Consider the following 20,107-nt stretch of genomic DNA (forward strand, 5'->3'; position numbering starts at 1 on the left):
CTCATTCTAACACAATGCCCGCTGAACCACATTCATTTTTTGTTCGCAACTTTAAGCTGTTACATTACACTGAGTAGGAACAACAGACAACAGCGCCCCCTGGCTACATGCATGAGTCCTGCATCATGCTGGGAATAAAAGCTCCATCATCCTCCTGCGATACGAGCATCGTTTTGGTGGAGCTAGGACATCCTCCCAACCCTTCGACACTCATGACTGCCGACTAGGGTCGCTCTCTAACGGACAAACAGAGAGATATAAAGACAGTATTATGGCGAAACACCGTAAAGACAGAGACAGCTGGGGTGAGTGTACGTACAATATTTGATATTTCATGCGTTCCTTGACGCACATACATTTTTTTTCTTATTCCTGTCGAGGCGAGGGTGTAAGCAATGCAGCCAATTAGATGTTTATTTCTGACTACACCATAAAGGGCTTGTTTTTCTTTCGACAAAATTGTGCCCAGTGTGTATTTATTTTGATCCTCATAATATCTAATATTACCGATGGCGAGAAATATAATTTTTTTTTATGTTTGTCACTGCATGGATATCGGCCAATAGAGCATAAGCTAACAGACATTTTCACCATTTAAATCTGTAGTGATTTTTTTTTTTTTTTCAATACAGCATACAGGAAATACTCTGTTTGGGTGGTCCAGGCCACAATAAGGCCTGAAAATAACCTTCTGATTTTATTGTGTTTATCACACTGAGCCTCTTATGATGCTCTGTGGTGCATCTGGCATCCAATTATGTAATATTGCATCAGTGGAATACCTTGTCACTATTATCACCATTATCTTTATACTAATCATTAATGCTATCATCAGAATCACCTCCACCACCATGATTGTAATGATAACGAGCATCCTAATTGTCACTGACATCACTCTATGGCTCATGTTAACTTTAAATACAGGCCTGCAAGGGGAGGAAAAAAAGGGAACTGCATGGCTCGATCAAGGTTGAGGAAAAGGGGGGAAATGCTGCTGTTTGTCATGAGAGAGTTTATCTGGTTTGACCCACTTAAAGCAGACTGTCAGTGCTTCTGACGTCGTCGGTTTGTTTTAGGAGCAGAAGCAACATGATCAGGTTAACCAGGCAAAGGCTCGTCCCGGGCCCGGTTGAGGCCTTTGCAGGAGATGTGAAGTCAAACTGACAGTCCTCTTCAGGCCGAAGAGGAAACCGTGGCTGATTCCTCCTTAAATTATTCACCATGCATTCTTGGCACCCTGCATTAATCTTTTAGCACATTCCCAAATTTGTATTGTTATTCCTTAATCTGTCCCAGTGCCTTTGTAAGCTGTATAGGCATGCTTAATTACAACCTTAAAATGAACATCACAGCCGCACAGATTGAAGTAAGTGACGTGTATGGATTTTCTTCTTTTTTAAACCTCAGAAATCCTTTTGTTCATTGCGGAATGTGCATGGTCAGACACAAGTTTGTTGTATAAAGCATGCATTACATGAATGGGATTTGGAAGCTAAAATTCCCCCAATCTGGGCATCCGGACGTTCATGCAGCTCGCACTTCATGGGACAGCAGAGATTAGAAACCCACTGAGTCACTGCCAGGAAAGCGCCAGAAAAAGCTCTGAATGCACATGCTCTCATTTGACACAAACAGATGGGGTGGATTGCATGGCATGATTCATTATTAGTATTAACAAGCTTGCAGGCGATGCTATTGATCTGGTGCTAAAAGGAAGGAATAATGGACTCAAGTTTCCTGTTTCCTCGCCACTAAGTTTGCTTCTCATCACTATGAATAAGTTCCGGCTGCTCGCTCATTCATATAATAATATATTAATTGACATTCCTCATATAGACCTAATACCATTTTAGTTGACTTTCCTTATACTGTATAGGCCTAACAAAATTTTAGTTGACTTTCCTCATATAGGCCTAATAACATTTTAGTTGACACATGTGTGTAATTCAGGCCTGTGTATAATGTGTGTATTAACAACAGAGTGAAAAACATTGTAATTTCCCCTTGTGGGATTAATAAAGTATATTATTATTATTATTATTATTATTATTATTATTATTATTATTATTAACTACAAGTAATTATGTAGGAAAATACCAGTAGCATCAACATGATCATTTGTCTGCATGCAACCATATTCAAAGTTAAAAATGTTAAGTTAATGTTCATTTTTCCATCTTTCAGGGACATTTCCCAGAGCACTACTCCATTATTGGAATCTTTTTCCCCTCTGTCTTGTGCTCCAGGGTCCCTCAGTGATAAAAATGTCTATGACTGGAGCTCAGAGGAGGAGGAGCCAGATGGACGGGCCCGGCCCGTACAGGTGCTGCTGGTCAAAGACGACCACACCTTCGAGCTGGACGAGGCGGCGCTGAGCCGCATCCTGCTGGCGGAGGAGGTCAGAGACCGAGAGGTGGTGGCCATCTCTGTGGCCGGAGCTTTCCGCAAGGGCAAGTCCTTCCTCATGGACTTCATGCTGCGTTACATGTACAACCACGTAAGTGTCTGGGTCTGTGCAGGGGATAGAGTTGAGCTTTTGATTCTGGAGAGTACTGCTGCTGTTTTGTATTTTTCTGCTACTTTAAATATGAGGACTGTGGTTTGACTTTTGTATATTGGGGTGTGACCAAACTCACCAGTCATTTTCCACTGAGGCTGCCAATATCTGATATTTTGCTATACTATTTTCATGCAAAAGATAATATTCATTCTTAAGAAATTCCCCCGTGTCAGGGTGGAAAAGTCTGTGATTTAGATTTAGCTTTTTGTTGGATATTTAAAAGTTGCATTTAAACTCAGACTTGTCACATTTGTTCAGTCATTAAAATTTGGAAGGGTGGCAAGAAAATAATAGGATGCGGTACATAACTGGATGTAAATAAATGAATAGGTAAATAAATAAAAGCATGGTTAGGAATTAAAAAGAGTAATAGAAGGTTTTAGACTGCTTTGTTGTAGTTAAAGGAATACCCATCAGATTATTGGTACTACTGTAGGGGGGCTTGTATATACATGTATTTTAATATATATTATTTTATAATATTATAAGATATTTAAACCATTGAACAACCACTTCTGCTCACATTGTGTTCAGGCATCTGAAGGTTGGCTCGGAGAAGCGGACGAGCCTCTGACGGGCTTCTCCTGGAGGGGGGGCTCAGAGAGGGAGACCACAGGGATCCAGATCTGGAGTGAGGTCTTCCTGGTGGACAAGCCAGATGGAAAAAAGGTAAAGACCTGTGACTGTATGCCATTCTCTAGATAGTCTAGATTATTACAATGCAACAAGGTATAATGAGACATTCGTCATTAAATATGACATAGATACTTTACGTATATCTTTATTAACCTTTTTCTGTGTTTTTACACTTCCTTTTCTACATTTGTATCTGTCTTGACAACAGGTCTGCTCCTTGCCTTTATATTCATATCACATATTCAGTCACATGCATTCACACTTAGAAGCTGCCCAGTAAAACCACACTTGAAGGAAGCCATTTCTGCATTTAGACACTTCTATCCAGCTCATTTTTTTGCGCCTGCATCAGCCAAATGTCTCCCTCTTTAGTCTGCACAGCTAAAGCAAGAGTGCTACTGGTTGTCAGCTTTACGTTTCATGCAAATGAATTGTCCTTTTGATATTTATTTTAAATCAAGATCAATTTGGCCCTTTCAAGATCTTTTCTCCATTTAAATCTCCATTCAAAATCAGTCTAACGACCTCACTCATTCTTCTTGCCTATAAGTATCATACCACTAAAGGACTTCCAGGCTTTTCCAATCCCTCACACAGTATTACAACAGTGCAGTAGAGGCGTGAGAAACCCTGCAGCAAAGGTCAGTGTGTTCGTCTGTTTCATTTCACAGGTCGCTGTATTGCTAATGGACACACAAGGCACGTTTGACAGCCAGTCAACGCTGAGGGATTCAGCCACTGTGTTTGCACTGAGCACAATGATAAGCTCCATGCAGGTACTTTCACCCATCTGACCCAGCTTTGCTTTAGTAAAGGCTATTTATAGTTATGTGAATGAATGAACAGAGGTTTATATGTTTAGCCGAGCTAGCGGCAGTGTTCTAGGGGTGGTCAGTCTGTACACCACTTTGGTCCGGACTAAAATAGCTCATCAACTATTGAATGGATTGCCACAAAAATGTATACAAACATTCCCGGTTGTTATGTTCCTTTGGTTAGACGTTAGACCAAATAATTTTTATTAAATACTCTCATTTATTTCGATTTGAAAGAAATGTTGCTATAAATAAATGGTCTTTTTCAGGTTTACAACATCTCACAGAATGTACAAGAGGACGACCTGCAGCACTTACAGGTGAGACTGTCAAGTGTCGACACTAAGGCATAATCAGACATGATGCAAATTAGTATTTGTCTATATGCATTTTCTAATAGCAGAAACATAAATCTTGTAAAAGAAATACTATTGAAGCCAAATTCTGAATGAATGTGCTCCCATAGAATGTAAAGCATTCATTCCTGTTGATCTTTCTTAAAAATAAAATTTCACATCTGCACTCATTTCGTCTTATCTGTCTTATTTCAGCTTTTCACAGAGTACGGCAGACTAGCTATGGAAGAGACTTTCCTCAAACCATTCCAGGTACTGTAAATCATTTTCACTCGCTGGATAGATTTGCAACAGTGCTGCTGACAGCATCCAAATGTCAGGAAATGACATTTACAAATTATTATCGGTGTTTGCTTTAAGCATCTTGAAATATTGGACTGAGGTTTGTTACGTAAGGAAATAATTTGAACACAGTGGTGGAATGTACCTAAGTACATTTACTCAAGTACTGTACTTAAGTACACATTTGAGATACTTGTACTTGACTTAAATCTTTTCTTTCCATGCCATCTTTCTTCTTCTATTCCGCTACATTTTAGAGAGAAACATTGTACTTTTTACTCCACTACATTCATCTGACAGCTTTAGTTACTAGTTACTTTACAAATAAGACAAAACACATGGTTTATAAAATATGATGTTTAATTATAAATGAAACTGTCCAACAATATAACGGTCTACAAGTCCAGCTGAAATGATCAGCCGATTAAACACTTAGTTGATTGATAGAACTGTTTGGATTGTTTCCAGTTTCTAAAATGTGAAGATTTTTCTGCATTGAGTACTTTTAAGGTTATTTTTTGGGGCATTTTAGGCCTTTAATTCCACAGGACAGATGAAGACATGAAAGGGGGGAGAGAGAAGGGGAATGACGTGCAGCAAAGGGCCGCAGGCCGGAGTTGAACCTGCGGCTGCTGCGTCGAGAAGTAAACCTCTATATATGTGCGCCCGTTCTACCAACTGAGCTAACCTCACCACAGGACTTTTACTTTTAAAAACTTCAAGTAAAATTTGCTGATGATACTTACATACTTTTACCTAACATTTTCAATGCAGGACTTTTACTTCTAACAGAGTATTTTTACAGTGTGGTATTAGTACTTTTACTTAAGTAAAGGATCTGAAGGGTGCCTGGGTAGCTCACCTGGTAGAGAAGGTGCCAATATACAGAGGCTCAGTCCTCAATGCAACGGTTCAGGGTTCGAGTCTGACCTGTGGCCATTAGCTGCATGTCTTCCTCCTCTCTCTTTCCTGTATATTAAAGGCTAAAATTATCTTTAAAAAAGTGAAGGATCTGAATACTTTTTCCACCACAGTTTGAACATAATGTACAGTACAATATATCATTAACAAGAGTTACATGGTTGCTTTGTTTCGGTCCCAGTCCATGATTTTCCTCGTTCGAGACTGGAGCTTTCCATATGAGTTTCCCTACGGACAGGAGGGAGGCATGAAGTTCCTTGAGAAGAGACTTAAGGTCAGTTGAGACTCATCGTGTAGTTTTAAACAATCGTTTGACAGATCCACATGAGGCTGATCAAACCAAACGAATGACACACGTGGTCGTTTTTGTGGTTTAGATCTCAGAGAACCAGCATGAAGAGTTGCAGAACGTGCGTAAACACATCCACTCCTGCTTCACCAACATCTCCTGTTTCCTGATGCCTCACCCCGGCCTCAAAGTGGCCACCAACCCACACTTTGATGGAAGAATTATAGGTACACTTCCTCCGTCTCATAACATAGTTCATTCAGTGTTTCATGAACACAGAATAGTTTCTTGTCAAACGTTTTCTGAGCGCGTGTGATCGTCAAAGTCAGGTTGAAATGGACGCATTTAAACGAGACACGTTTTGGCAAAGCACATTTGCAACACACGGGATAATTAAACATTTCAACATGAAATAACTTTAGTCACAGCAAAAAAAAAATGGCACCATCTGTTTGGCAACTTTTGGATGGATTGCTGTCAAACTTTATACAGACCTTTATGTTTCTCAGAGGATGAATTCTACTGACTTTATTGATCCTCTGACTTTTCCTTTAGCGCCACCACGAGGTTGAAATTTGTTGTTGTTGTTGTGAAATGTCTCAAGGAAATGTCTTGAGGATTGCCATGAAAGTTGGCATATACCTCAATTGTAATACCTTTAGCAATCCCATGACTTTAAATCTATTATCAGGTCAAAATTTGAAAAGTGTCCAGTACGTTTTGGTTTATGACTATATTCTTGCAAAAGCACAGGTTGCAAAATATAGATACCATTAGTACAAAGAATCATAAACATATATCTACAAATCTAAACTAAACTGCCTGAATTCTAGAGGTGGAACTGGTGTAAATATGTCACCCTGCAGCCAGTGCCCAGTATTTATGAATTGTGCAGGAGCAGTTGGTGCACTGGAGTTTTTGAGAAACAGAACTCAACTTATTTCCTGGACTAGCACCACACATACCACCAGAAGCTGAATATAACAGACCAAAGACTGCTGAATTTCAGCACATACTGTAGTGTTCACCGGCCGTTGCCTCTCCTCCCCTGTCTAGAGATCGACGGCGAGTTCATCAACAACCTGAAGGTTCTGGTCCCGTGGCTTCTCAGTCCGCGTAACATCGACGTGAAGGAGATCAACGGCAGCGAAATCACCTGCAGAGGCCTGTTGGAGTACTTTAAGGTCAGAACAAAGAAGCATGTTAGTTCATATGAAACAAGCCAACATTGCACTTTCTTTTGCTCTTTCCTATGAGTATTAGTAACTATTAAACTCTGACTATGTTTCCCCACACAACTGTGACTAAATCCAACATATTTATATTACTGAATGTAACCAGTTCTGTTACTTTTAATGCTTTTTGTCATCCCTTTGTTTATTTCAGGCATACATCAAAATTTACCAAGGTGAGGAGCTGCCACATCCAAAGTCCATGCTGCAGGTACATTTCTCCATCGCCTTCATTTTTATTGCAACTCCCTCTACTACTTTTGTCTCAATACACGTTAGAGTTTACTTTACTATTAATGTTGGTGTATATAGTATTCAGTACCTTTTATGTTATTTGCATGTTTCATTTGTATACACTAGTATATATATTTTTGATCTGCTTCCTCTCAGGCCACAGCAGAGGCGAATAATTTGGCAGCAGTAGCAGCCGCAAAGGACCTGTACAACAAGAAAATGGAGACGGTAGGTGAAAACAGGATTTTAAAGTAAATCCCAAACTATCCCTGGGCTGCCTAATCCTTCTCCCTTGTGTTCCCAGGTCTGCGGGGGTGACCGGCCCTTCCTGGCCCCCAGCGAGCTGCAGACCCGACACAGCCTCATCAGGGAGGAGGCCCTGCAGGTCTTTCGGGGCGTGAAGAAGATGGGAGGCGAGGAGTTCAGCCGCCGCTACCTGCAGCAGCTGGAGGGAGAAATCGACGAGGTGTTTGTCCAGTACATCAAGCACAATGACTCCAAGAACATTTTCCATGCAGCCCGGACGCCGGCCACCCTGTTTGTAGTCATCTTTGTCATGTACGTGGCTGCGGGCATCACAGGCTTTGTGGGCGTGGACGTCATTGCCAGCTTGTGTAACATGATCCTGGGTCTGGCATTGATCACTCTCTGCACCTGGGCCTACATCCGCTATTCCGGGGAATACCGAGAACTGGGCGCCGTCATCGACCAGGTGGCCGGTGCACTGTGGGACCAGGTAGTTCAACAAACACATAAGCATTAATGAAGTTAAGAATACATCTGGCGCTCTAACTTGATCAATATTTGAATCTATACTCACCAAGTTGCAAAATCGACAGCAAGAGTCTTTACACACAATCCAGAGAGTAGGGCTGCTCGAAAAATGTGTTTTAGGACTGGATTTTAAATTCTCAACTGAGCCAAAATAACTACAGTCAGATATTCAGCACATATGGAGCAATGCAGATGTTATACATAGTTTAATAATGTAGTGTATACACAACGGAGCCAATCTGTAAAAGCTTTTGAATTTATCTTAAATAGTAAAACATGTGAGGCAAAGTTATAATAATGACTATTTTTAATCATTGTTTATTCAACTGATAACGTTCTCAATGAATGCCCATTGACTTTTTTTAAATGATTTGTTTTGTCCCAACAGGAATCCTAAACCCAAACCAGTACATTGTACAATCACAGACAAATATAAAAACTACCCATTTTTGAGAGGCTGGAACTATTAAATAAATTAAATTGAAACTCTTTAATTTTCTAATTGAAAAATCAATTAATCAAAAAAGAAAAACCACCCAGAATACACTTTGTACAGCAGAGACAAATACTGTACACTCTTCTTATTATCTTACATCTTAATAGTAAATTAGGTGATATGTACTTTAAACCACTAGAGGGAAACAAACTCCTTTAAATCAGTGGCAGAGAGGCTGAAGCCAGATCTATTTACAGCAATAATGAATTGTTATTGAACATGCTTTATCTCACACTATATCTTTCTTTCTTTTTTAATGCCTTTACAGGGAAGCACAAATGAGGTAAGTGGAGCAATCAAAGTGGGAATATTGACAAAGACAGGGATCATTTAGATCCTCAGAGCAACATGCACATAAATACGATGGTACACATTGGAATGTTTTTTTAACTTTTATGTGTCACTTTCTTTGCTATTTTCGTCACCGTTACCCATCCACATTCCTCCTAAACTTGCTCGACTGCATACCGACCCTGGCATTATTTGAAGCGATCTCGGGGAGTTAAATCCTCCACCTGTAACCACCACCTCTTCTCGTCTCTGCTCCACAGGCTCTCTACAAGCTGTACAATGTAGCGGCCAATCACAGGCACCTGTACCACCACGCCTTCCCCGGCGGGCCTCAGGTGGACAAGGATGCAGAGGAGCAGGACAAGAAGAGGGACTGATTAGTTAAGACAGAATATAGCAGGGACTTCATGGTGAGGAGGAGGAGGAGGAACATCCTCACCCATCAGGCACTCTTTTATTCTGGTATTGGCTGGTGCTGCCCACCAATACATCCACTACTTTAAACCTTATAACGGACTGTATAATGTTGTAGTGTCAGAGCATCCTCTCAGTGGGTGCCTGTTTTCAAAGGATGGATGCTGTTTATTTCATTGTCTCACTTTTTGTCTGTGATCAAATATCACCTGTACAGATACTGCAGGCTCTCCTCGAGGAGACCTCAGCATGTCCAACCTCCAGTCAGCTGTTGATTTCACATCAGACGGGTCCCCCCCCCCCATCATTTAATTGTCACGACGATGATTTTCAAAGTATAGCCAAATCTGTGAAATCCCCATTTGTGACGGTTGTTCTGTTCTTTGAAGTTTAGTGGCGTTTATAAGAAACAATATCTATGATCTGCGATGTTTGAAAGCCAAAAGATGTACTGTATGTTTAATAATGAAGCGTTACAAGCACCATCAGCATGGTAAGTGGTTAATGTTTGTCATCTTTAAGCTCTTAAACCAGGTATACTTTATAAAAGCATTGAGTTTTAATGGTTGTGACAAAGTGGTATTGTGCCATAACATGTAAAAATGATTTCACATCTACTGCAGCCTGCCTCCTGCTAAATGCACACACTCAATGGCACATTTGATTAGTTGTATGCACTTTGTTTTGTTTTGTAGGTGGATTTCTGCATCAGGGAGTTGCTTTGTGCCGACATGTACTGTACTTTGAAATAGCAGCACTGGGTGAAAAGACAAAAACAGAATAGTTCAAAGTTTACACAACATAGCTGACATTATCGCTCACTTTGTAGTCTGCTTGCAGTTTTGTAATTACGCAGTGATCCTCTATATGTGCGTTTGGTCTTTGAGATTGAGGGGAAAGAGCGTGTTTGGTTTCCATTGTGATGTAGAGGTGGTGGGTGAAACCATTGTTGTGTTTCTCACTGAATGTTCGAGCAAATCCGAGGAATGTAGCTATTCTGTGGCCACTGAGGAATCAAAGCTAGTTGTTATTAGGCGGGGCGACAGGCCTGCTTTGGAAAAAGGATCCTCATTCCACATCTCTTGTATCATCTTCACAGACTTAACTTGAATCATCTGTGAAAAACTGCTGCACGGTGAAAGAAGCCAGGGCCCCGACTTTTTTTTTTGTGTTTCCAAAACAGCTTGCATTTGTAAACAAAAGGCTTTTATCAGTGACAGGACTTTTTGGCTTCGTAGGCTCGTTACTGTACATTTGTATAACTGTGGTTATTGTTTTTAGCTCACTGAATAGCCCAGAATCATAGCGCTCACTGTAAAACGTCTGCAGCATTGAAATGTTTTTTCTTTTTTCTGGTCACCAACAGTGCAGGAACACGGTCATGCATATTTAGCAAGTTTATACTGAGGTTTGACCTCAAGGGTTGGAAATGTAAAGGCACTGCAAGAGAGTGGCTTCTTGAGTCTTCCACAATATATAATCAACATCAGTGAGGCCTTCACACAAAGAACCATCTAAGTCCAGTTTAAGATTCGTGAGGTTTTGAAATCCACTTTCTTCATAGCTGTGTTGGAGTGTCCATTCATAAGTCAGAAAAGTAGCATTTGTTTACATTGTGTTTACACTCCAAATTAAATGGTAATTGAAGATTTTATCTGTTAAGAAAAGAAAATGTAACACAACCTATTATTCTTGGATTTAACAATTCATTCCTGAAGCCGCCCCCATCGACTCTTAAATCATCTCCGGATATGGTGGGAGCCTCAGTGTACTGAAAGGTCAAATCAATCAACCTCTTCCAAGTCAACACTGCTAAGTTTCCGCACACGCATTGCAATTTCACTTACAAGGAAATAACTAATAAAGTTGGACCAAATGAATGAAAACTAAGACTCGAGTTATTTCTTTAGAGATTCCCTCCAGACATCTTTTAAGACAGAAATACTTGTATCTGATAAGTTTGTCTTTCCCACAAGAGTTCAATTAACTTACAGCTACACATTCGGGTGAGATTTAAGCGTTACCCAACGTGTTTTCAAACAGTATGTTTCTGTTTTGCAATAATAAAGTCTCAAAATCATGTCTGAGGCTCCATGTGAAAGTGAACAGACAGCAAGAGGAAACAACTGTACAGTCAGAAGTGTATTTTTTTTCTTCACTGCAGACTTTATTACGCATGTCCTGTATTTGCAATCCACAAAATCAGATATGTACAAACACCATTCTTAAAAGATGTGATTAAGACCTTCCTGCATAGTAAAGGACTCATTGAAGAGAAGGTTATTTACATACCTATTCCACTGTTACCTAATCAGAAACCCTTTTAGGACATTCAGAAATGTTGAATGTATAATCACTCTCATAAACAGGTCCTGTTAAACACTTTCCTTTATTTCACTGTGAGAATAGTTTTCGTTGGACATTTTTAAAGTATGTCATAAAGCATGTCTTTTTCACCTTAGTGAGAGAATTGATTGGAAGTTAGCACCTGTCTTTACAAGACAAAACTTCCAGGACAAAATAATTCTGAGTATCCTAAAATGGCTTAAGCTGATTGATTTGTGATCAATAGACTATGCCTCCAAGAATCTGCACTTCTTCGCAGCAGAGACGTGTCAGTCCATAACAATAAGGCATTACCAAGGCAAGAAATATCCAGAAAGAATGAAACAAGGACACATTGAAATGTACTTGTTTGGAAAACTTAATGCGTCTTCTGAAGTGTTTCATAAAGTTCCAGTAGCTTATTTGTTTCATTATACACACACGAGAATATTCCTGACTTACAGTAATGCCAAGAGCCAAGAGATGCTCAAACCACTGCATCAAAATGTGATGCTTTCCTCCAACAAAAGGTCTTTAAATAAAGACGTGTTTCATATCAAAACTTAAATATCTGTGAAAGTTTTGGTGGATTGTCTTATAAAGGATATGTCATAAAAAAGAAAGAAAGAGATGCACACTTTTTGTTTAATGTAAAAGAGTGTGGTTTTAGTTCATGAGGGTATCACAGCAAAAGGAAAAAAAATAGTTATGAAGTATTTCATATAGAAACCAATTAGAAGAAGCTGCCTGTCATTTTCTCCCACAGACAAAAATGACAGAGTAGCTGGTGTATAACAATTGCTGCATTTTATTTTAATAAAAAGGCACAATCTCATGTTTTTGAACAAATGTTCGCCTCAGTCTTAAAAACAGAAATCCATACAGCAATTCCATTGTCAGGGCAGAGGCTGTAAATGGCACCACAAGTAGCATCCCCAGATGTAGCACATTATAGGTTCTTCTTCTTCATTGGAGTGTTTTTTTTTTTTTTTTTTCAGTCACGAGGTCATTCATAAATTGAGTGTCACATGGAGGGGACGGGGGCCCCAGCCAATGCGTGTCTTGACTTCCTGGCTGATATATTTGGATCAAGCGAAGGCACAGATGTGTTTGGTAAAGAGGCAATTAAGAGCCAATCATGATTTCAAAAGAAACCCTGACCGCTCCCAAACTGTGGAAACCTCAGAGAGGTGTGGCAGCGAGATGTTCCAGCTGCACATACACATCACACGTTCCCAATGAAGTTCTTGTTGGGCTGCTGGGCGTACCACTGCTGCCGCTGTTTGCGAGCCTCCACCTCAGACAGCAGCGCCTGCCGGTACGCCTCGTAGGATTTGACGATGTGTTCCAGCTCCTTCATGAAGAGCAGCTTCAGCATTCCCTGATACGTGTCCAAGTCTGCCAGCTGGAACAACTCCCACTTTAAGATGTGGTCATACCTGATGTAAAGGGGAAGATATTTAAGGTACTTTGTGAAGTGTTGGACGACAATGCCTGTAATATTTGTACCTCATATTCTACCAACTATAGCCCGACAAGATAAAGTACAAACAGAGTGCAACATTTTAAAGTTAAAAAATAAACTTTCTGACGGACAAACTATGTGACGGTGTGTTTGGCATTTCTGTACTGCAATTTCTTATTAAAAAGGTATAATATGTAGGAAGTATCGCTTACTGTTTGTGAACACACAGCATTCAAAATTGGGCCCTCCTCCCCGAGCGAGCGAGAGCGAGCGCGTAGCGGTGGTCGAGCGAGCTAATGAGTAAATGAAGAGAGGAAGCTTCGAACAAAGCCATGAATCGGAGGAGTAAAACATTATTTTCGGATTGTTATGTTCTAAAGCAGTGGTTCCCAACCTGGGGTCCGGGGGCCCCTCAGGGGGGCGGCAAAGATCACAGGGGGTGCGCAAGTCTTTATCTGGTTTGATGTTGAGGTAAAAAAAAATTTAAAATATTTGCAAATGATGATAATACACTAGAATATATAATGTATACAAAAGTCTGTATAAAAACTCAATATTTTTGTTCTCGCTTAAAATTGTAGGCAGGCTCCTTAGTAGGCCAAACCTCCGGGACCTCTTAACCTCTGACCCTTGCTGTCATCAGGTCAGCTGCTAGCTGCTATCATCCTCGTTTTTCCTGCGGCCGCGGCATCACTATTTTATGAATGAAACATGGCGGAGAAACGTAAAAGTGCTGATAACTCCTCTGTATCAAAAAAGAAAGTAAGGCTCTATCTCGAGAGTTACCTCAACTTCGGTTTCCGGGGGGGGGGGCTCAGCTTTTCTTAGACATAAGTAGGGGGGGGGGGGGCGCCAAGGAAAAAAGGTTGGGAACCACTGTTCTAAAGCACAAATAAACACGCACACCTCCGCACAACCCTGCTGGAAGGCCCCGCATTGTCGATAACGAGGGAATGCAGAGCTTCATTCTGAGTGAGTGTGTGTGTGTTGGTAAAACAGACACTGACCGACAGCACAAAGCAGCACTCTGCTGCACATTGGTCTTGTAGCAGAGGATAGAGAGAGGAGCAGGGAAACACTGAAGCACATAAAAACACACAACAATTTAATAACAACCTGTTCGTCATCAAATATCGCCACTTTGTATCATACAGATGCTACAAGGTGTGCTTTGTGTGTCGGTGTAAGACGGCAAGGGGCTACCAAAAACGGCGTTTGGGAATGAGAATGGGCCCAAAGGCTCTTTTTCGACATCCATAAATGTCCTGCACACAGCAAAATACGAAAAGAGAAAATACAGGCAGAGGGCATGGTCTCTGCAGATATAGACACCACCACACAATTCTAATGAGTCATAAGTGATGACTGTGAGATATATATATATATATATATATATATATATATATATATATATATATATATATATATATATATATACACACACACACACACACACATATACATACATACATACACACACACACACATATATATAAATAATATGTATGTATGTGTATATTTGTCATTGGATGACTTAAAGGTATAATATGCAGAATGTATAGACTAATGCTAAAGTTATATATATATATATATATATATACACACACACACATACATACATACACACACACACACACAGGTCTAGCAGTAGGCTACCCACAAAAGGACAACTGGCCACGAGCCCAATACACATTTGAACTGACTTAAGAGGGAGGTAACACATATCAATATTTGGGGGCAAAGACAGAAAGATTCAAAAAAAAGAGGAGAGGAAGAACACATGCTGATGTGCAGGTTTGATTTCAACAATCAAAATAGAAGTTTTGCAAATGTTTTACATAGCAGGAAATTCATTGAACATATATTTCATGCCTTAAGAATACATGCAATGTGCTTTGTATTTGGGTGGGAAACAAACCTGTGTTTGCTAACAATGAACGATGTAAAGTGAAAAATGAGCATGTCTACACCTGGTACATTAGTGTTCCCCATGATCATGCTGTAGGACTAAGTAACTTTGTTTAAGAAAATACAATGACATGTCACAGGACGAAAAGTAATAGTATACTATATATATATATATATATATATATATATATATATATATATATATATATATATATAGTAGTATACATAATAGTACACACTTGAGTGGGGCACGGGCGTACACCTGCAGCCAGTCTGGGATCTCTGCTGTGTGGTACGGGTTAGCTGGCACCAGCACCGGCTGGTTCCTCTCTGCAGGGCGTGGCTGATAGGTCACAGGAGGCGGTAATGGTGGAGGCTGATCATAGCGAGGCACACTGGAACAAAAAGAGTATAGTATAGTATTTATACCTTATTTTATCTCTGTGAATTTGGACACCTCAAAAGACTATGCTGATAACCCAGGTCAAACCTGTTATGAAGAAAAAATGTAAACTAATAAAAACTTACTACTGCTAGACCTGTGTGTGTGTGTGTGTGTGTGTGTGTGTCTGTGTGTGTGTTCATTGCTCCAGGAATAATTATAAGAAATAAATAAGTGGAAGAAAAAAATGTGGCTTTATAAAAACAAAATATCTCTCTTTCCACACCGATGACATACTGTACCTCGGAGCACAGGGGTGTCGATACTGTGCCCTCTTGTTGATGTGATCCACATAGTAGACCCCAAACTCAGCCGACTCCACCTTTTCCCAGCCCGGAGGGAGCCCTTCCCTCTCCAGAGGGTGGCTCCAGTGTGTAGTGTTCGTGTTGTGGTCAATGTAGTACTTCCTGCCACGGATGGTCCAGTCAACGGTCCAGCCGCCCGGAAGTGGGAGGTCCTCTCCGAGACCGGAGAGGTTCCCAAGGGACTTGGCCTGTATTCGACCTATGCCTGAGGAAAACAAACATATTTTTAGAAACCTAGAGGGAGAGGGAGAGATGTCTGACCAAACATACAGCAGAGCAGCTGCCAGCTAACAGCGCCACTGGGAAAGAAAAACTATGTTGAGAAATTTCTTAAAAACAGCATGTGTGGGAAAATCTCATTTGAAAGAGAAGGATGTACAGCCTTTAAAAAGGACATTCTGATGTGGCAACATAACACAGATTGGGATATGGGAGGAATGCAATGAATCACTACTTGAAGCAAGTGGTTGTGGACAGGGGCGCTTGATCGTTTTGATTGTTGTGACGGAGCATCTTATTTTGACTGACATCATTTGATGAATGGTAGGAAATGGGAGTGTTGTTACGTTTGGACAGGAAGGCAGAGATCTCTGCATGGCCAGACATACACACAGGAGCTTTCACCGGAAGAGAACAAACCACTGAACTCCCAAACACTCTCTAAGAGCAGACAGCAGAGTGGTTTTATTCAACACATCCTGTACTTTTATTGGTGAATAATGCCAGCAAGGAATGTTGATCCAACAGCTGTGTGGATGAGTTAAACTGGGTGAGAGCTATCAGGACTCAAAACCAAATGAGCCTGGAGAGACCCAGAAAGAAAAGAAAACACAGCAGAATGTACGGGGAAATCTCAGCAAAATGGCGGCTACAATCTGATAAATTCTGCACGAGAGTGACAGCAACAGAGCTGGAGCTTTTTGCCAGCTGCTGAGTGAAGGGACGGAATGTGCGAGCGTTCCGCAGAAATGCACTCCTCCTCCACCACCTCATCATCATCATCATCTTTGCCCTTTTCCTCAGAAAAATGGCAGAGAGCCACACTCACTGCAGATCTAAAGCTCAATGCAACACAGGAATTTCACTGGCTACAGTCGAGAGTAGACTACTATATTTACAACTGGTGATGCAGTAGTTGTACTAAAGAAATGAAGTGGGTTACCTGATAAAAATCGAGTCAGTAATCAACAAAAGTATAAATCAAAAAGTATAAACACATTTTCACAATACATTTTTTTTTTTTTTATAATTATTCATAACATATAACGTTTTTTTAACAACTTTCTTCCTAAAAAATACCCAGATTTGTTTTTTTAAAGAAAGGCTGCATCCACAACTTTGTGCTGACTTCTGCTGCAAAAAAAAATGTTTTTCCTGCAGTTTCCAGAAACTGGGGTACTTTTGCAATGAGCACATTTAAAAAGAAATGCTTGTGGTAATAGAAAGTAAAAGGAAAATGGGGGCAACAATGCACTTGAGAAGCTAATAAAATGCTCATGAAGATTTGGTGTGATCAACAAAAAAAAGAATAAATGGTTAAACTACATGGTGCAAATGGTGTTAATACAGTTTTTAACCATTTCTATTTAAAAATAAAGGCTAGTAAATTGCCAGATTTTCTAAACAAAATATATAAAAAGCTCTACAAATATATATTGTATAATTTCAAACTGCATCTTATTTCCTTTAATGCCATTTTTTGTAAAAAAAAAAATATATATATATATTTTTTGCAGAACAAAAATATTGTAATTCCTGATAAAAAGGAAGCATCAGCTGATTGAGCTGAGGTAGATGACTCCTTCAAAACTTTGCTTACCACTTAGTGCATTAACTTTACATGTGCGACGTACCTACATACACAGATGATTCATAGAGACGAGCAGTCTGAAGCTGAGACATTTGACTGGGGGCGGTCTGCAAATTGCTAGTTTGCTGGCAGAAATATTCTGCAAACAGAGATGTGAAAAATGCAGAGCCCCTAATGCTTGTTTAACTTCACTGCAAACAAGGCACCGTGACATGCGATAGGTGGGCCTGACATAATACTAAACCATATACACGACGTTGACAAGTCAGCCACATAATAAAAGGTTCTCTGTCGTTTGGAGTGGGTTGGAAAATTCCTGCGACCCCCCGAAACATTTAATCTCATGGAAATTACACACTTACATCATTCTAATGTTTACAATAACGAGCAGTAATTTAAAAAAAAATGTAATCCCTCGGGAAAACTGAAATAAAATTGGTCTTTTGAGCTCTCCAGTGACAACCAACGGTTTGCATTCCTTTCACAGTGGCCTATGTATGGTCCAAAACCATTTTTTGGTTTGACATTTCAAAAAAGCAATCATACATTAGTACAGCTACTAACATTTTCTTGGTAGCCAAAATGTCTTCCCAAAAATGTCCCCAAAAGACAAATCTGAAAAGTTGTAGACCTGCTGGGGTGACGTCACTCATCCTCAAACACTTTCATAGCTCAGAATTTGCAAAGAAAAGCCATGCCGATTTAGTCCCTCAAGAGACTATGACTGCTTGCCATGTACTTTCCAAAACCATCAATAATGGAGATCCTGATATTTGTCACATTTTGAACACTTTCTTTGCTTCCAACTTTTTGCCACTGCCCCTTGTTTACTTTCCTATAAAGAAGACATATCTAAACCAATGCTGTTAAAAGTGAGAATCAAAACACCTTGTTTACCTGAAGGAGGTCTGCTTTGAGCTGGAGGAGTGTGCTGTTGTGGAAGTCTTTGGAAGTTGTGTTCATTGTGATCATAGTATCTATAGTCCTCAGGAAAGCGGTCCGGGACCCTCCTGGGCTGGCGTTGCTGATGCTGCTGTTGGTGCTGCTGGTTGTCATAATAAGGTTCAGAGGGGTAGTAATATCGGGCAGCATCTCCATTCTCAGACATGGGGCTCACGTCTGTGAGGAAGGACTGTGAGGAGCCTCCGTACTCGTGAGACAGGTCTCCCTGGCTGCGAGGCAGGTATGGAGGTGCTGACATGCGGTGGCTCTCTCTGCGGGCCACCTCATGAGGAGGCCTCTGAACAGGGGCACGGAGAAAGCTCTTGTTGCGGGACACCACTGGCTCCCGGGTGGGTGCCACAGGGTAGGCAGAGGGCCCCATATCTGGCAGAGGGACCTCTGTGCGTCTGGGAATAGTGGGTCCATGACGGATGAATGAAGGCATAAGATCTGCAACCAGGTAAACAAGGCAAGTGCAAATGTCAATATGAGTCAACACATTAACACAGCAGTTGTACCTAAGTACTTACTAGGCTTACGTACAGTTTGAAGGTACTTGTAATACTATACTTCAGTATTTCCTTACTCCGCTACATTTCAGAGCGACTGACTAAAACTGTGTTTTAAAGAATCTTTAGCCTCGCTGGTATAATATAATCATGATTTGACAAGTCCAGGAATAGTGGTTTTTGATCTAGACCTGGTCCAATGTGGTATACAATTGAAAAAAAATCTGAAATCTCCTTTTATTATTCAAATTTCAAAGTGGGTTTCATACAGCGTTAATTGACCTAAAATGTCTAACACGCTTTTACAACAGTAAGGTGTGCAAAAACACAGAGGGTCAGTCGCTCAGCAATGTAAGTTGTTCCCCTAACCTTAACTGCCGAATCGGAAACTAACTTCAGCGTCGTTTCTTTAGTAACAGTGTAACATCAAAGGACATTCAACAAGTTAACAGTAACGTTATACAATATAGCTAGATGATGATTTAGCTAGCTAGCACTTAACTACCAGGTTAGCAATTTGTTTACGGTGTACAACAACGCAATTAAACAGTTGTTTAAAAGCTTGTAAGTCACAATGTGGCAATATGTTTTCACACATTCACATAGCTAGCTAAGCATGTTGGCTATTAATAGCTTGCTACTTATTGGCACTAAAGTTAAGTATCGCTAGCCGGCTAACTTTGGCTAGCTGGCTAACTTGTTGCGCTTACTTCTCAGGAGCGGCGACGTTTCCTTCTTCACATATTTCCCGTGTACCTCGGCTGGTTTCGACGCTTCGTTTTTACTTTTCTTTCGTGAGAGCATAACTCAAGGCTCGGAAACATCAACAACAAATGTCATGGCACAACCCTTCGGCTCGGCAACCATCCCGTTGAGTTTGCAAAGCGCGGAAAGTAAACATTTTAAGCTTTAGATTAGCTAGCAGCAAGTTAGCCAGCTAACTTGAGCTACTGGGTGACTCTTTCCTCCTGTGGTCCAGTCCGCACTGAGCAGCACTCCACTCCCTCCTCTGGTCCTTACTGGGAATAGTTAGCTAGCTACTGTAACGTTACACTCCCACCGCTGGTCCTTACTGGGAATGGTTACTGTAACGTTACGGTC

General features: G+C 40.6%; 2 protein-coding genes across 4 annotated transcripts; one reads left to right on the forward strand and one right to left on the reverse strand.

Moving 5' to 3' along the window:
- Positions 1-32: 32 nt before the first annotated feature.
- atl1 (atlastin GTPase 1) lies at positions 33-11,172 on the forward strand. Of its 2 annotated transcripts, XM_078277292.1 has the most exons (13): positions 33-305; positions 2,247-2,497; positions 3,095-3,229; positions 3,868-3,972; positions 4,281-4,331; positions 4,563-4,619; positions 5,752-5,844; positions 5,948-6,086; positions 6,916-7,043; positions 7,246-7,302; positions 7,482-7,553; positions 7,630-8,061; positions 9,147-11,172. In XM_078277292.1, exons 1-13 carry the CDS (start codon positions 272-274, stop codon positions 9,261-9,263), a joined length of 1,671 nt encoding a protein of 556 aa, XP_078133418.1. In that variant the 5' UTR covers positions 33-271; the 3' UTR covers positions 9,264-11,172. The 2 variants fall into 2 exon arrangements, with proteins under 2 accessions (XP_078133418.1, XP_078133417.1); XM_078277291.1 differs by lacking the exons at positions 33-305; positions 2,247-2,497; positions 3,095-3,229; positions 3,868-3,972 and adding an exon at positions 4,071-4,156.
- Positions 11,173-12,410: 1,238 nt separating this feature from the next.
- sav1 (salvador family WW domain containing protein 1) lies at positions 12,411-20,092 on the reverse strand. 2 transcript variants are annotated; one of them, XM_078277290.1, is made up of 6 exons: positions 19,717-20,092; positions 18,453-18,947; positions 15,683-15,950; positions 15,238-15,393; positions 14,098-14,168; positions 12,964-13,064 (listed from the first exon to the last, which is right to left on the reverse strand). In XM_078277290.1, the coding sequence occupies exons 1-6, from the start codon at positions 19,808-19,810 to the stop codon at positions 13,048-13,050; spliced, it is 1,101 nt and encodes a 366-aa protein (XP_078133416.1). In that variant the 5' UTR covers positions 19,811-20,092; the 3' UTR covers positions 12,964-13,047. The 2 variants fall into 2 exon arrangements, with proteins under 2 accessions (XP_078133415.1, XP_078133416.1); XM_078277289.1 differs by lacking the exon at positions 14,098-14,168 and having other exon boundaries at positions 12,411-13,064; positions 19,717-20,088.
- Between the last annotated feature and the right edge of the window lie 15 nt (positions 20,093-20,107).

This window comes from Sander vitreus, chromosome 20 (genome assembly GCF_031162955.1).
Source record: "Sander vitreus isolate 19-12246 chromosome 20, sanVit1, whole genome shotgun sequence".
In the NCBI taxonomy this organism is placed as follows: Eukaryota; Metazoa; Chordata; class Actinopteri; order Perciformes; family Percidae; genus Sander; species Sander vitreus.

Excerpts from the sequence above, each read along its gene's own strand:
- sav1 (XM_078277289.1), bottom strand. The coding sequence starts at position 19,810 with ATGCTCTCACGAAAGAAAAGTAAAAACGAAGCGTCGAAACCAGCCGAG. Across the intron at positions 15,951-18,452 it reads TCAAAGCAGACCTCCTTCAG|GCATAGGTCGAATACAGGCC; the intron begins GTAAACAAGGTG and ends TGTTTTCCTCAG. Across the intron at positions 13,065-15,237 it reads TACGCCCGTGCCCCACTCAA|GTATGACCACATCTTAAAGT; the intron begins GTGTGTACTATT and ends CCTTTACATCAG.
- atl1 (XM_078277292.1), top strand. The coding sequence starts at position 272 with ATGGCGAAACACCGTAAAGACAGAGACAGCTGGG. Across the intron at positions 5,845-5,947 it reads TCCTTGAGAAGAGACTTAAG|ATCTCAGAGAACCAGCATGA; the intron begins GTCAGTTGAGAC and ends TTTGTGGTTTAG. Across the intron at positions 8,062-9,146 it reads CCGGTGCACTGTGGGACCAG|GCTCTCTACAAGCTGTACAA; the intron begins GTAGTTCAACAA and ends TCTGCTCCACAG.